Source organism: Xenopus tropicalis, chromosome 10 (genome assembly GCF_000004195.4).
Source record: "Xenopus tropicalis strain Nigerian chromosome 10, UCB_Xtro_10.0, whole genome shotgun sequence".
In the NCBI taxonomy this organism is placed as follows: Eukaryota; Metazoa; Chordata; class Amphibia; order Anura; family Pipidae; genus Xenopus; species Xenopus tropicalis.
The window spans coordinates 44,647,068-44,662,530 of record NC_030686.2 but is presented as its reverse complement, the minus strand read 5'-3'; the positions used below and the strand labels follow the sequence as shown (position 1 = coordinate 44,662,530).

Sequence of the window (15,463 nt, the reverse complement as noted above, 5' to 3'; positions counted from 1 at the left end):
GGTAACACACACAAATATAGCAAATAGCCTACTGATGGCACTGAAAGGGTTAACAGTGTATCCTCACAGCACATTAGAGGCCATGTATACAACGGAGATCTTGTGTTTTTTTGTATTTAGGATCTGTTTAAAGCATTTGCAAGGCATCTCTCTCACCATCTGACGGGAGAGGACAAGATGCCCCTCCGGAAAAATGGTAAGTTCTTCTGGGTTTTTTTGCAGTAAAGTCAGTGTGTGTGCGGGGGCATTCTCTGTATATTTGTATCTGTACTTAGGGATAGAAATCTAACTGCTAAGCAGTATAGCAGCTCTCACCCTTAAGTATTAAGATACAGAGACAGAATATCAGGTCAGATAGATAGAAATTGGACTGCATGTCAGGGGCTGGGTGCCGGTAGGGTACGGTAGGGGCTGGGTGCCGGTAGGGTACGGTAGGGGCTGGGTGCCGGTAGGGTACGGTAGGGGCTGGGTGCCGGTAGGGTACAGTAGGGGCTGGGTGCCGGTAGGGTACAGTAGGGGCTGGGTGCCGGTAGGGTACGGTAGGGGCTGGGTGCCGGTAGGGTACGGTAGGGGCTGGGTGCCGGTAGGGTACGGTAGGGGCTGGGTGCCGGTAGGGTACGGTAGGGGCTGGGTGCCGGTAGGGTACAGTAGGGGCTGGGTGCCGGTAGGGTACAGTAGGGGCTGGGTGCCGGTAGGGTACGGTAGGGGCTGGGTGCCGGTAGGGTACGGTAGGGGCTGGGTGCTGGTGGGGTACAGTAGGGACTATATATTTCCTTGTGGGCGTGTGTATGGACCTAGGCCTCTCAGGGAGTGTTTGGGTAACTTGGAAAAACTGGGCACCAGATACAGTGCCATAGAAGCAACTGGCACAATCACCCTATACTTTAACCCTTTCTGTTCCCTCCAGTGAAAGAAGAGGCCCAGAAGTTGATCAAGGCATTTTTCAAGGACCGCCCTAAATGCGAGAGCGAAGAAGACTGGAAGGACTTGCTGGGCCCTGCGCCATGATACGCAGGCAAATGCCAGGGGCAGAGAGCAAGTAAGATCCCTTGGGGACATTTAGTAACTATGCACATACAGACTGCCCAGGCAGGCATACGGCTACCTCGACCCACCGCGCACTGTGCTGGGGCCAGACCCTCCGAGCCAATGGCAATCTCTTCTCTTTGCCTCCATTTTCTCTCTGTAGAGAGATTTCCGCCCATTTCTGGTGCTCTGTGTAACCAAATGTCAGTATCCGTGGAATCACTAGGCCAAAGATCCAGCCATGATCTGGTCTCTTAGAAACGGCCGCATTCTATTGGCCAGCTGCTGCAATAGGGCTCCTTATGGACTGGGCTCCCCGTTATGTACTACTAACACTGGATTTTCTGTGGAACCATTCATTGCTGCAACAGTGCCACCTTGTGGATTAGGCTGGAACTACCACCATCCCCTTCCTTAGACTATCTACTCCCTAACTTATGCTGCTGCTATTCTTACTTTGCCTGTTGCTTCCCACACGTGAGCCATTCTGTCTCCAGAGGGGTCTTTTACCCCCACTGAAAGGGGAAGTTTAGCTTAAAATTGACTTTAGTATAATGTAAACATTGGCATTCTCAGTTTGTGATTGGTCAGTTTATCCCATCTCATTGCAGACACCACCGACCCTGACAGATCAGAGCAAGTAAAGCTTTTTATTGTGTTTATTTTGTATTATTTGTCTTTATGTTCCCACCCCCCCTATTGCTAATCTGGATGTTAAAGCCTTACCTGGTTGCTAGGACCAGCAGGACCCTAACAACCAGACCAGAGAGCTACAGCACAAATAGAGTTCAAAAATTATTTTAGATTAGAACTATTACATTTTAAAGGGGAAGTGTAACAACCGCTACACCCTGTACACAAGGTCTAGTGATCCATAGCAACCAATCCGATGTTTGGGGGGTAAATTTAGAATCTTAAGTGGTTAAAGGAGAAATGAACCTTATAATTAACTCTTGAGTATGAGTAGGGTAACCAGCTTTCTTTCTTTTTAGTATTTGGTATTTATGTTCTGCATGTATGCTGGTTTGGAACTGAAACTGTTATCTGGTTGCTAGGCTTACTGACCCTAACAACCAGGCAGTCATTATAAAGTCGTAATGAAGAATGGGAGAGTGCTCACAGTCTGGTTGCTCAGCAACACTGGCCATAGATACCAGACAGCAGTGGAAGTTTAAGTTGGGAGAGATACAGAATAGAAAGGGACAAATAATAAACAAGGGTCAGTATGATCTGCAGGGGACAAGATGCTTCCGTTCCATCTGAACAGACTGAAAGTTAATTTTAAGGCAAACTTCCCCTTTAACACAGATCTCAGCACCTTACCGTTTTCAGGAAAAGATTGTTTACGTTACAATTAGAGAGGAAATGTACATATGAATAATAAAAACATAATGGATTTAGTGTGGGTAAGTGATTCAGCTGTGAAACTGTGATGGTACCTACCTGCAGACCCCTGAAACTGAGATGGTACCTACCTGCAGACCCCTGAAACTGTGATGGTACCTACCTGCAGACCCCTGAAACTGTGATGGTACCACCTGCAGACCCCTGAAACTGAGATGGTACCTACCTGCAGACCCCTGAAACTGAGATGGTACCTACCTGCAGACCCCTGAAACTGTGATGGTACCTACCTGCAGACCCCTGAAACTGAGATGGTACCTACCTGCAGACCCCTGAAACTGTGATGGTACCACCTGCAGACCCCTGAAACTGAGATGGTACCTACCTGCAAACCCCTGAAACTGAGATGGTACCTACCTGCAAACCCCTGAAACTGTGATGGTACCTACCTGCAGACCCCTGAAACTGAGATGGTACCTACCTGCAGACCCCTGAAACTGAGATGGTACCTACCTGCAGACCCCTGAAACTGTGATGGTACCTACCTGCAGACCCCTGAAACTGTGATGGTACCTACCTGCAGACCCCTGAAACTGTGATGGTACCTACCTGCAGACCCCTGAAACTGTGATGGTACCTACCTGCAGACCCCTGAAACTGTGATGGTACCTACCTGCAGACCCCTGAAACTGTGATGGTACCTACCTGCAGACCCCTGAAACTGTGATGGTAACGAACACTATGTTTCTGACTGTGATGTCAGCTGGCTGCACAGCTGTGATGGTACCTACCTGCCCCTCTGCAACTGTGACGGTACCCAACCCTACCTATCTAACTGTGATGGTACCTACCTGCCCCTCTGCAGCTGTGACGGTACCCAACTCTACTAATCCAATCATGATATTGCCTACCTGCCCCTAGCAAGGGCTGACCGTACCCAACCCTACCTATCCAAAAGTGATAGTACCTACCTGCCCCTTGCAAGGACTGATGGTACCCAACCCAACCTATCCAATGTGACGGTACCTACCTGCCCCTTGCAAGGACTGATGGTACCCAACCCAACCTTTCCAATGTGACGGTACCTACCTGCCCCTTGCAAGGACTGATGGTACCCACCCCAACCTATCCAATGTGACGGTACCTACCTGCCCCTTGCAAGGACTGACGGTACCTACCTGCCCCTTGCAAGGACTGACGGTACCCAACCCTATCTATGCAAATGTGACGGAACCTACCTGCCGCTTGGTACCTACTCATACCTGGGTAAGTGGGATAGTACCAACCCTGCATATGTATTGGTACCTATGTGAGCCTCTGCAAGTATTATGGTACCTAATACCATGTGATGGTAAACAATGTTGGTCCCCAAACTCAACCTTTCCAAGTGTCGTATTATCCAGCCCCACATCTACTGCCCCGATGCTGCTTCTTCAGCCGGGATACTGCCCAGTACTGGTGGTGCCCCTGCCTGACCAAATGGCTTTGTGCCAACTCATTTCCCCCAGCTCTGACTGTAAGTACTCAAACCATTCAGCCTCTCCAAATGTTTCCTTACCTCACTAACCACTTTCAGCTGACCATGGGAAAACATGGCCCTCAGATTCCTTTGGATTTGATAGGTTGGTCTGACAGTGCCAGTGGCAATGCTACACTGCTAGCATAATATATATTTGCAATGAGGATATACAGATATTTAACAGAACTTTAGTTGAATCTGAAGCTTTTTAGGAAAACTCCCAGCACCCCAAACTTTCAGCCAAAAGTATTCACTTTGTTTAGTACAAACTGTAGGGTAAAAAATAACTCTGACTCACAGATCTACTTTGATTAGTAAAGCCAGGTTCTTATGCCGACCCAAATTCAAGGGGAGGTACACTTGCCTTGCAAATAACAATTTTCCAGCTTTACATGTAGTTTCTGTTGGTGTCTATTCTGAACTCTGAGCTTATTTAGGAAACAACACCCCCGGTGATTGAGTCCAGTCTCCCCCAGTACTTGCTGCTATCTTTCCTGTGGTCAAACTGGGAGGGGGAGGACCTGGTCCTTGATTGGAGGGTTCAATGGATCTTTATTGAAGTTGGTTGATTGAGCATTGACCAACAGAAGGAGCTCTTGCTCCATCAACGTTCTACCGTAGATATGAATTTAGTGGGAACCCCCCATCAGCCCTTGGATCCTTTACATTTAGTGTAAAGTTATTTTATATGAAATATCCCCTTAGAATTCATTGCTTCTATCTGGGTGGGCTTATAAAACATCTGAATAGAAATGCACACGTGAACATTAGCCGCTACACCCACATGCAGACCTCCCATTTATGAAGATGTTGGGATCTTCCAGCTATCGCTCCTCTTCTCCTCCGACATTCTCTGGAAGCCTCACCATTCCCTTCCTGCTAGGGAGAGGCTGGGCTTCACAGGGTTAAACAGGGAGGGACCCAGGCCTTGTATTCTCTATTTTCTCTTTAATGGTTCATTATTTAAATACAGGGATTTATTAACACAATTGCACGGCGATATCAGCATCACAAATTATAGGAATAATCAGTATCTGTACTGATCCTAGCCCCCGTGCCCCCTAAAGCCCCCATGTAAGAGCAGAGCAACAGCATGGTGGGGGGGGGGAACTTCCTGTGCTCCTTGGATACAAACCCACTGACATGAATGGGAAGTCCCTTGGGCCACCCCTACAGAGACCACCCCTAAGTGCACATGGGGGCAATCCCAGTCCCAGATGATTTTACGCTATTTTGTTCTTGGCACCGGCAAATCAAAATAATTAGAATGCAAATAAGTTACAAGGGCAGAGTTTGGGCTCCCGGGGTCCTATGTTGGCGCAGTCTCCATGTTTTCTATGACCAAGGCCAGTGTGTGATACAGCTCTTTTGCCTGCAAACGGAACAAATGTAGGTGTTAGGTCTTGAAACCATCAATGGGGTTTTGTTAGAAAATACTGTAGGGGTTTATTTTCCCTTGGTTGGTAATAATTGTCATGGGTGTCTAAAGCGCATTGGCTGCTGACAACAATTATTATTATTATGGAGGTCAAGACAGCAACGGTTGGCAAAGATTATCATGGTTGCCTAAAAGGGAATGGCTGAGAACGAGGATTATCATGGCTTGCTAGAGAGAAATGGTTGACAACAAGGATTGTCATGTAACTATGTAACTATGTCATGCCTGCTTAGAGAGAAATGGTCAACAAAACCAAGTATCATGGCTGTCTAGAGAGAAATGGTCAACAAAACCAAGTATTATGGCTGTCTAGAGAGAAATGGTCAACAAAACCAAGTATTATGGCTGTCTAGAGAGAAATGGTCAACAAAACCAAGTATTATGGCTGTCTAGAGAGAAATGGTCAACAAAACCAAGTATCATGGCTGTCTAGAGAGAAATGGTCAACAAAACCAAGTATTATGGCTGTCTAGAGAGAAATGGTCAACAAAACCAAGTATCATGGCTGTCTAGAGAGGAATGGTTGACAACAAGGATTGTCATGTAACTATGTAACTATGTCATGCCTGCCTAGAGAGAAATGGTCAACAAAACCAAGTATCATGGCTGTCTAGAGAGAAATGGTCAACAAAACCAAGTATCATGGCTGTCTAGAGAGAAATGGTCAACAAAACCAAGTATCATGGCTGTCTAGAGAGAAATGGTCAACAAAACCAAGTATCATGGCTGTCTAGAGAGGAATGGTTGACAACAAGGATTATCATGGCTGCCTAGAGAGGAACAGTCAACAACAAAGATTATCATGGCTGCCTAGAAGGGAATGGTTGACAACAAGGATTATCATGGCTGCCTAGAAGGGAATGGTTGACAACGAGGATTATCATGGCTGCCTAGAAGGGAATGGTTGACAACGAGGATTATCATGGCTGCCTAGAAGGGAATGGTTGACAACGAGGATTATCATGGCTGCCTAGAGAGAAATGGTCAACAAAACCACATATCATGGCTGTCTAGAGAGGAATGGTTGACAACAAGAATTATCATGGCTGCCTAGAGAGGAATGGTCGACAACAAGGATTATCATGGCTGTCTAGAGAGGAATGGTTGACAACAAGAATTATCATGGCTGCCTAGAGAGGAATGGTCGACAACAAGGATTATCATGGCTGCCTGGAGAGGAATGGTCGACAACAAGGATTATCATGGCTGCCTAGAGAGGAATGGTCGACAACAAGGATTATCATGGCTGCCTAGAGAGGAATGGTCGACAACAAGGATTATCATGGCTGCCTAGAGAGGAATGGTCGACAACAAGGATTATCATGGCTGCCTAGAGAGGAATGGTCGACAACAAGGATTATCATGGCTGCCTAGAGAGCAATGGTTGACAAAACCAAGTATTATGGCTGCCTAGAGAGGAATGGTTGACAACAAGCATTATCATGGCTGCCTAGAGAGGAATGGTTGACAAAACCACGTATTATGGCTGCTTAGAGACATGACTACCTACAGACTAATCTGTCACAGGATGATCTCCAACCCCTAAACACATACCTCCTGGAGTTCCACCCACATGGTACGAGGGTTTGCGGCCGAACCATAATTAATTTCCACTCCCGGTAGCGTGTTGCTGTCAAAGGGGCGCATTGTGCGCATGCTCTGAATATCTTGCAGGTTGATACACATGCTTGGTTCCTAATAAACAGGAGGGAAAAGGGAAAATGAACCCGACGTCAGGGGTATCTGTGGCTCCTGGAACCCCGCCACCGGAAAGGTATTTATTTGATGGAAGCGGGCTAGACTTACTTGACTGTTCTTCTCCAAGACCAGTAAATGCTGGTGATTGATGGCCACAAAGCAAGGAGACGTCATGCCGGGTTCACTTATTCGCGTCACATGGTATACGTTGTATTCAAATAGGGGCAGAATGGAAACCGTTTCTGGAAACATAACAATGGCATGTGATATCATCTGATTGGCTGCAGCAATAACCCCTGGGGTAAAGTTGCCACCTTGGAGCATCTGGGAGGAAAACCTTCAGTGGATGTAGGGACACCTTCACTTACCCATAATTCTGCTGGAATGTGGCACTGAATCAGGAAAGGGCAAAGCACAGGAAGAAAGGACTTCTTTCCCAACTTACCCAAGAATCGGATCTTTGCCTGATGAGCAGAGATGTTCTGGGTCTCTCTGAGCTCCTGAAGAAGGCTCTGCTGTGCAGCCTGAAGGTTCAGGCGGTTGTGCACTGAGTTGGGAATATAATCCAGAAGTTCCTGCCTGGAAGGGTAGGGAGGAGAGAGGTTAGTAGGACCCTATGGGACCCAGCAAGGCCCCCCATTCCCCATGTGTGAGTTCTCTTAGCCCACATCTCCAGCAATTCCAACGGACATTACCAGCACACTGCTGTCTAGTTGTTACTGCCATACTCACTTGCTCGGGGGGCTGCTAAGGCCCTTTATCCTGTGCAGAATGGCAGCCACTCTCCCCGTCTGCACCCCCAGAAGATCGGATGGGCTCAGTAACAAGGCTTTGCCCTGCATGTAGTCACTGAGCATCTGGAAGGGCAAAAAAGTCCATTTTTGGTTAGAGGGTATCGGCTGCAAAATAAAGCTTTGTGATCGCTGGGATTAAAGGAGAAGTTCACCCTCAGAAAACCTAACTACTTTTTTTAATAGCATGCCACAACAAATTACTTTTTTCCCCCAGTAATTTCTATTTTTTGCTATTTTGTCTAAATTTTAGGTTTCATGTAACACCCCATGCAAACTCAGCTAGGCCACCATCTTTCTGAACTGGGAGCATGTTTAGTAGGACCTACAGCTTATTGGCCTCCTACTAAGCCACTGCTCTTGGGTACGGGGCCAATACCTGACTGAAGTGCAATTGGATATACAGCTCACTGCGCCCCCTAAGGGTGGCCTTCCAAGTCACTCGGCGGAATTCCAGGTCCACAGAGTTGTCCCGCAGCAGGAAGTCGTGGATATATTCGCCCCCACGCAGAGGCCGTACCACTTCACCTACACGGGGGGTTCACAGAAGCTTTAATGTCATGGCCAAGACCTTGGGTACCTTACAACTGCCACCCCCATAACAAGGTACCTTTGTTCTTGTTGGCAAACAGAGCAAACTCATCAGTCTCCTCAGGCTCAGAGACGTTTATTTGCTCACAAATCTCGGGCACCACGTCAGCCGCCACCTAAGGGAGAGATGGGAGAAGCTGGAAGGCCTTTCAGGAGTGCAGCCCAACCTCTGCCCCAGCAACATGCAGGCAAAGTGCCTCAGGTTGGACTGCAACTCCCAACGTCCCAGGGCAGCTAAAGGCAGGTCGCCGGCGGGACGGCGGGTTCAGAACCGATACTTACAGTGAAGGTCTTAATTTTGGTGGTGAACTCAGCTCCTCCGGGTAACTTTATAATCAGTCGGCGAGATACTCGGTCATTCTGTGGGGGGGGGGCACAAACATTCAGCGGGTAACTTATTGCTTTCCCATTGGCTGAACTATACTCACCAGCTCAGCCAGTCAGGTAAAATGGAGGTGAGATGGTGTTACCTGACCGGACCAATATTGGGAAGTATCATTATATACAGGTAATGTAATGTTAATCTTACTCAGTCAGATAAACCCTCTACCATTATACTAATCCAGCCAAGAAAACTTATGTACATTTTACTTTAATAAATTGGGCAACAACACTACCACCATTCTCTGCAATGACTTACTGCCACCTCCTCCATTCCCTGAGTTACTGCCACCTCCACCATTCTCTGCAATTACTTACTGCCACTTCTTCCATTCTCTGAGTTACCGCCACCTTCACCATTCTCTGCAATGACTTACTGCCACTTCTTCCATTCTCTGAGTTACCGCCACCTCCACCATTCTCTGCGTTACTGCCACCCCACTCATTCTCTGCAATTACTTACTGCCACTTCTTCCATTCTCTGAGTTACTGCCACCTCCACTTCTTCCATTCTCTGAGTTACTGCCACCTCCACTTCTTCCATTCTCTGAGTTACCGCCACCTTCACCATTCTCTGCAATGACTTACTGCCACTTCTTCCATTCTCTGAGTTACCGCCACCTCCACCATTCTCTGCGTTACTGCCACCCCACTCATTCTCTGCAATTACTTAATGCCACTTCTTCCATTCTCTGAGTTACTGCCACCTCCACTTCTTCCATTCTCTGAGTTACTGCCACCCCCACTTCTTCCATTCTCTGAGTTACTGCCACCTCCCATCATTCTCTGCAATAACGTACTGCCTTCTCCATCATTCTATGCAATTACTTAATGCCACCTCCATCACTCTCTGAAGTTACTGCCACCTTCACCATTTTCTGCAATGACTTACTGCCCCCTCCATCTTAAGCAATAATGTCATTCCATCTATAAAGATGATACAAACTCCATGCCCCCAGTTACCAGCAAAGCGTCCATCTCGGCTTTTGATGGGAGATGTCTGCGCCCATGGTACAGCACGGTCCGGCGAAGGTGCTCCTGGCAGAGCCGGGACACTTCTGTGTGGGGAAGTGAGAGTTTGCTCTGGGGTTATTATACAAGCCATTTGCGCTGCAATTGTCCTGATAGACAGATGTGTATATATGGAAATAACCCCTTACGGTTCTACACACTGATTACAAGGAATAAGCCAGTACCTTGGTAGTCGCCGACGCAGTCCTGAAGGTACTTGGTGACACATGGCAGTAAGTTGGGGGATGGCAGATAGAATCCCGTCAGGAGGCTTAGGATACGCCAGCCACGATTACAGCTATCCCTATGGGGGTCAGATCAGAGCATGGATATAAACGAGTTGTATTGGGAATATCCTACAGACTGGGTTACTCTGCCTGGGGGTCGACTCCTAGCAACGCTACTTTGTACTTTTAGTAGGTAGTGATCTCTTATAGCATGTTCTGATTCTTATTTATTCATTATCACATTGATTCATTTAGCTACATTTGGGGTTCTCAAGGGGAGAGCACAGCATTTGAGCACTGATGGTTACTTTTGGGGGGTACTCACTGTTTGGGGTTCGCTGTGATTTGCTTAATCACTTGGCAGTAGATTTCATCTCTCAGCACCTGTTTCTCCCGGCATAGCTGGGGGTTAGAGTTAAAAGGTTGAGTTATACAGTATCACTCATGTATTATAAGGGATAATGTACCCCCTACTGTAAATGATAAGGATATTAGCAGTCACTGAGGGGTTCTGTGCCCATATAAAGGCACAAGGCTGCAGGCTGAGTTATACAGGGAGCTCTGAGTATCACTCATGTATTATAAGGGATAATGTACCCCCTACTGTAAATGATAAGGATATTAGCAGTCACTGAGGGGTTCTGTGCCCATATAAAGGCACAAGGCTGCAGGCTGAGTTATACAGGGAACTCTGAGTATCACTCATGTATTATAAGGGATACTGTACCCCCTACTGTAAATGATAAGGATATTAGCAGTCACTGAGGGGTTCTGTGCCCCCCATATAAAGGCACAAGGCTGCAGGCTGAGTTATACAGGGAACTCTGAGTATCACTCATGTATTATAAGGGATAATGTACCCCCTACTGTAAATGATAAGGATATTAGCAGTCACTGAGGGGTTCTGTGCCCCCCATATAAAGGCACAAGGCTGCAGGCTGAGTTATACAGGGAACTCTGAGTATCACTCATGTATTATAAGGGATAATGTACCCCCTACTGTAAATGATAAGGATATTAGCAGTCACTGAGGGGTTCTGTGCCCATATAAAGGCACAAGGCTGCAGGCTGAGTTATACAGGGAACTCTGAGTATCACTCATGTATTATAAGGGATACTGTACCCCCTACTGTAAATGATAAGGATATTAGCAGTCACTGAGGGGTTCTGTGCCCCCCATATAAAGGCACAAGGCTGCAGGCTGAGTTATACAGGGAACTCTGAGTATCACTCATGTATTATAAGGGATAATGTACCCCCTACTGTAAATGATAAGGATATTAGCAGTCACTGAGGGGTTCTGTGCCCCCCATATAAAGGCACAAGGCTGCAGGCTGAGTTATACAGGGAACTCTGAGTATCACTCATGTATTATAAGGGATAATGTACCCCCTACTGTAAATGATAAGGATATTAGCAGTCACTGAGGGGTTCTGTGCCCATATAAAGGCACAAGGCTGCAGGCTGAGTTATACAGGGAACTCTGAGTATCACTCATGTATTATAAGGGATAATGTACCCCCTACTGTAAATGATAAGGATATTAGCAGTCACTGAGGGGTTCTGTGCCCATATAAAGGCACAAGGCTGCAGGCTGAGTTATACAGGGAACTCTGAGTATCACTCATGTATTATAAGGGATAATGTACCCCCTACTGTAAATGATAAGGATATTAGCAGTCACTGAGGGGTTCTGTGCCCCCCATATAAAGGCACAAGGCTGCAGGCTGAGTTATACAGGGAACTCTGAGTATCACTCATGTATTATAAGGGATAATGTACCCCCTACTGTAAATGATAAGGATATTAGCAGTCACTGAGGGGTTCTGTGCCCATATAAAGGCACAAGGCTGCAGGCTGAGTTATACAGGGAACTCTGAGTATGATTATATGGGGCCTGCCCCACGTACAGCACTATTTCACATTAAAAAAAAAAACTTAGGATATTAGAAATAACCTTGTAGTTACATTATTTCCATTAAATGGTGAAAGAATAATTCAATACCCTAATATTTTTACATGTGGTTGCTCGTTCTTTCTTTTTACAACCTGCCCACTAACCTGTAGGATTTCAAAAGCACATCCCATATCATCCTGCTGTCTGAACTGTTGGTCTCCCATGAATCTCATCAGACCTGGGGGACAGAGTTGGGCACGTTATCAGGTTGTACTGAGGTATCAGACACACGTAGAATTGCACAGACACATAACTTACTCATGAAATTGTTAGCCGCCGGCTCATTCAGCTCCTTGTCTTCAAAGTAAATCAGAGATTCTTGTATTGGAACCTAAAATCAGAAGAGCTGAGTTAGGGGCAAGTCCCCAGCAACCCCCATGGGTACAATGGGCAATTCTTCAGGGAGTTTGACCAATCAGCCTGCAGGCAAAATGAACGAATACCAATCGGCTGCCGACGCACGGGGATGGGCACAGATAAAGCTGCAGCAAGGGAAGATAAACTATGGCTCCATTACCCTGCAGTTTGGTGCAGGGAGAGCAAAATAGCCACTAGGCACCCATGGTCCTGTAGCAGCTGTAGGTTGGCCGGGGGGAGACATCTATTCACTATAATCAGTGTGGCCTTTGGGTGCTCAGGGCCAAACCCACAGCCATAAAGGGCAGGAGTACTAAGTGCTGTGTGTGCCTTCCTCTCCTTGGGGCTAAATACACTCTGTGTCACTGTCTGACTCCCCATAACCTGCTACACAGGGGCAAAAACATGGCTGCCCTTTCCATGCATTTAGCTATATATATAAATAAATATAAGCCAGGCCAGATTCAAACTCACGGCTCCTGTGTCCCAGCAGCACTGTCTCACCCACTGAGCCACCAGGTTGCACAGCAGTTGCACTTGTTCCTGTGTATATAAGGATTAACCCTTATATAGAGCAGTTAGTTTATCTTTATATACAGGGGAACAGCCACTATTACTGTGTGACTCAGTGGCTCAGTGGGTGAGACAGTGCTGCCACAGGGCAGAAGTCATGGGTTCAAATCCAGCCATGTTTTCATTTTTCAAGTGAAAGAAATGATAAATACACAAAAAAAAAGGCTGCGCGCGCAAAAGGGCCCCGCGGTTCTGTGGTTAGTGCTGCCGCCTTGCGGTGCTGGGGTCTCGAGTTTGATTCCGACCCCAACACTGCAAGGAGCTTTTATTCCTACAGGGAGCTTCCCTACCCCATACGCACGCACACACACACACACACACACACACACAGAGTAAGGGCAATTTAGAGACAAGCCAATTTACCTACCTGTATGTTCTACGTGCGGAGGGTTAACACCCCAAAGGAACCCACACATAGAACATACAAACTCCTCACAGCGCTGTTGCTGGAATTGAACTTGGAACCTCAGCGCTGCAAGGCAGGAGAACCAACCACTGAGCCACGGTGCCGCCCAACCTGTCCCACACTGATTGGCGCTATATAAACACTCTCGCCCATAATAGTGATGTGCAGCCACACAACATTGGGGGCCGGGGGCAGGGGTTCAGGCTGAACGTTACCATGCTCCTACCCCACCTGGGACCTTACTAGGCGCTGCTTTTAGACTTCAGTATTTACAGTTGTGCCCCGCCCCTTTTGTGACATCACAGAGGGGCGCGGCAGGCACAGGCCTATAAATACAGAAGCTGGGCAGGTTAGGGGTGGGTTTGGGTCAGCTTTGTGTTGGCTAGCCCATCACCCTGGTTATTGGCTGACTTGGCTGTCTCTAGCACTATGGGAGAGTCTCTTAGGGATAAAGGCATAGTTCACATTCAGGTTAACCTTTAGTATGTTATAGAATGGCTTATTCATAGCAACTTTGCAATTGGTCTTCATTTTTAATAGTTTTTAAATTATTAGCTTTTACTCGTCTCCTTCCAGGTTTTCTCTGACCCCGGCAGCCCAAGCCTATTGCTCTGTGAGGTTACAGTTTCCATGTTACTGTGTATTACTTATTGTTCTATTTAAGCCCTGCTCTATTCATATTCCCAGGTCCCATTCAAACCACTGCCTGGTTGCTAGGGTAATTTGGACCCTAGCAATCAGATAGCCGCTGAAATTCCAACCTAGAGAGCTGCTAAACAAAAGCCTAAATAATAATTAAATAATTAAAAAATGCAAATAGAAAAGGAAGACCAATTACAAGTTATCTTAGATTAGCACTTCCAACAACATTTAGAAATCTATAATGGGAGCCCCAGGCACAAGTAACTCAGCAAACAGAAACTGAACTACTAATCCCAGCATGCACTGCTTATGTCACTTACTGGCCTGTCATTGCCCCCGAGGCACATGTCTTCTGCCGGCCCCTAGTTACTGCCTGTAAATGTTATTGTTTAGAATAACGCTGAGATGAGTATCTTGTTAGCCAAATAGCATGTACGTTAGAATGGGGCCCTGCTGGCTGATGCATTTGCTTGAGAAAGCCCCATTGGGTGAGACGTGTCGCTTTCCTGTGATGTCATCACCAGGCGCCGCAGCGACACACATGCTAATGGCTGCTGCATGGCCAGAACCGCTCTCTCACTGACTGCAGCCTGTGCCAGCGGGACTGTAGCCCATGGGATGGTTGGGTACTAGAGTTCTGTATGCTCTGTAGCTCACTGTATGGCTAGGGGAGAGATAGGGTTCCTCCCCTGTGTAATACCTGCCCCATACTGACTGCACAGCCTGCATGGCTTATTAGCTATTCCTTTAGCTGCATGGCTGCACATAAATCAGTTTAGTCTGCAGCATGTGTCTAAATCAGCTGCTAATTAGCCATGCAGGGTGTGCAGTCAGTATGGGGCCGGTATTAAAGGGATGAGGTGACAACCTTACTTGGTAGTAATGTAATTAAATGGGGTTACATTGCTGTCAGGCCCCTGTGTGTATAAATGAAGGGGTCTTCTCTGCTGTTCATGGCATTTGTGTAGGTGCCTTATTCACTTAGTGCCCAATACTGGTCAGGCTATTACCCAGAATTCATTGCATTCACTCTTTCATTCTTTTCCCCTATTTCCTATTGCAGATGCTGCCTAGAACCCAAACTGCTCATGGGCTGTAGAAGCCAATGGTATATTCTAGCAGTAGGTTTATCCAGGCTTCCAGGCACCCTGTCTGACTCCCCATAACCTGCTACACAGGGGGCAAAAACATGGCTGCCCTTTCCATGCATTTAGCAATATATATAAATAAATATAAGCCGGGCCAGATTCAAACTCACGGCTCCTGTGTCCCAGCAGCACTGTCTCACCCACTGAGCCACCAGGTTGCACAGCAGTTGCACTTGTTCCTGTGTATATAAAGATTAACCCTTATATATAGCAGTTAGTTTATCTTTATATACAGGGGAACAGCCACTAATACTGTGTGACTCAGTGGCTCAGTGGGTGAGACAGCCCTGCTACAGGGCAGAAGTCATGGGTTCAAATCCAGCCATGTTTTCATTTTTTCACATGAAAGAAATG

General features: G+C 46.9%; 2 protein-coding genes across 5 annotated transcripts in view; one reads left to right on the top strand and one right to left on the bottom strand.

Annotated features, from left to right (window-relative positions):
• recql5 (RecQ helicase-like 5) overlaps positions 1–2,427 on the top strand; it is a 34,764-nt gene extending 32,337 nt beyond the window's left edge. For 2 of the 4 annotated variants that reach the window (XM_031893997.1, XM_031893995.1), the window contains exons 19-20: positions 121–196; positions 908–2,427. In XM_031893997.1, the coding sequence (XP_031749857.1) occupies positions 121–196; positions 908–1,008 (177 nt within the window). In that variant the 3' untranslated portion in view covers positions 1,009–2,427. 4 annotated transcript variants of the gene reach the window in all.
• Positions 2,428–5,198: 2,771 nt separating this feature from the next.
• The window catches only part of myo15b (myosin XVB), a 61,424-nt gene continuing 51,159 nt past the window's right edge, over positions 5,199–15,463 (bottom strand). The window contains exons 55-67 of the mRNA XM_031894206.1: positions 12,242–12,314; positions 12,088–12,161; positions 10,352–10,428; positions 9,985–10,103; positions 9,752–9,846; positions 8,690–8,767; positions 8,427–8,523; positions 8,196–8,344; positions 7,758–7,882; positions 7,471–7,604; positions 7,134–7,267; positions 6,882–7,022; positions 5,199–5,261 (exon numbers count right to left, since the gene is read on the bottom strand). Coding sequence (XP_031750066.1) covers positions 5,199–5,261; positions 6,882–7,022; positions 7,134–7,267; positions 7,471–7,604; positions 7,758–7,882; positions 8,196–8,344; positions 8,427–8,523; positions 8,690–8,767; positions 9,752–9,846; positions 9,985–10,103; positions 10,352–10,428; positions 12,088–12,161; positions 12,242–12,314 — 1,359 coding nt within the window. The remainder of the gene's footprint in view (positions 5,262–6,881; positions 7,023–7,133; positions 7,268–7,470; positions 7,605–7,757; positions 7,883–8,195; positions 8,345–8,426; positions 8,524–8,689; positions 8,768–9,751; positions 9,847–9,984; positions 10,104–10,351; positions 10,429–12,087; positions 12,162–12,241; positions 12,315–15,463) is intronic.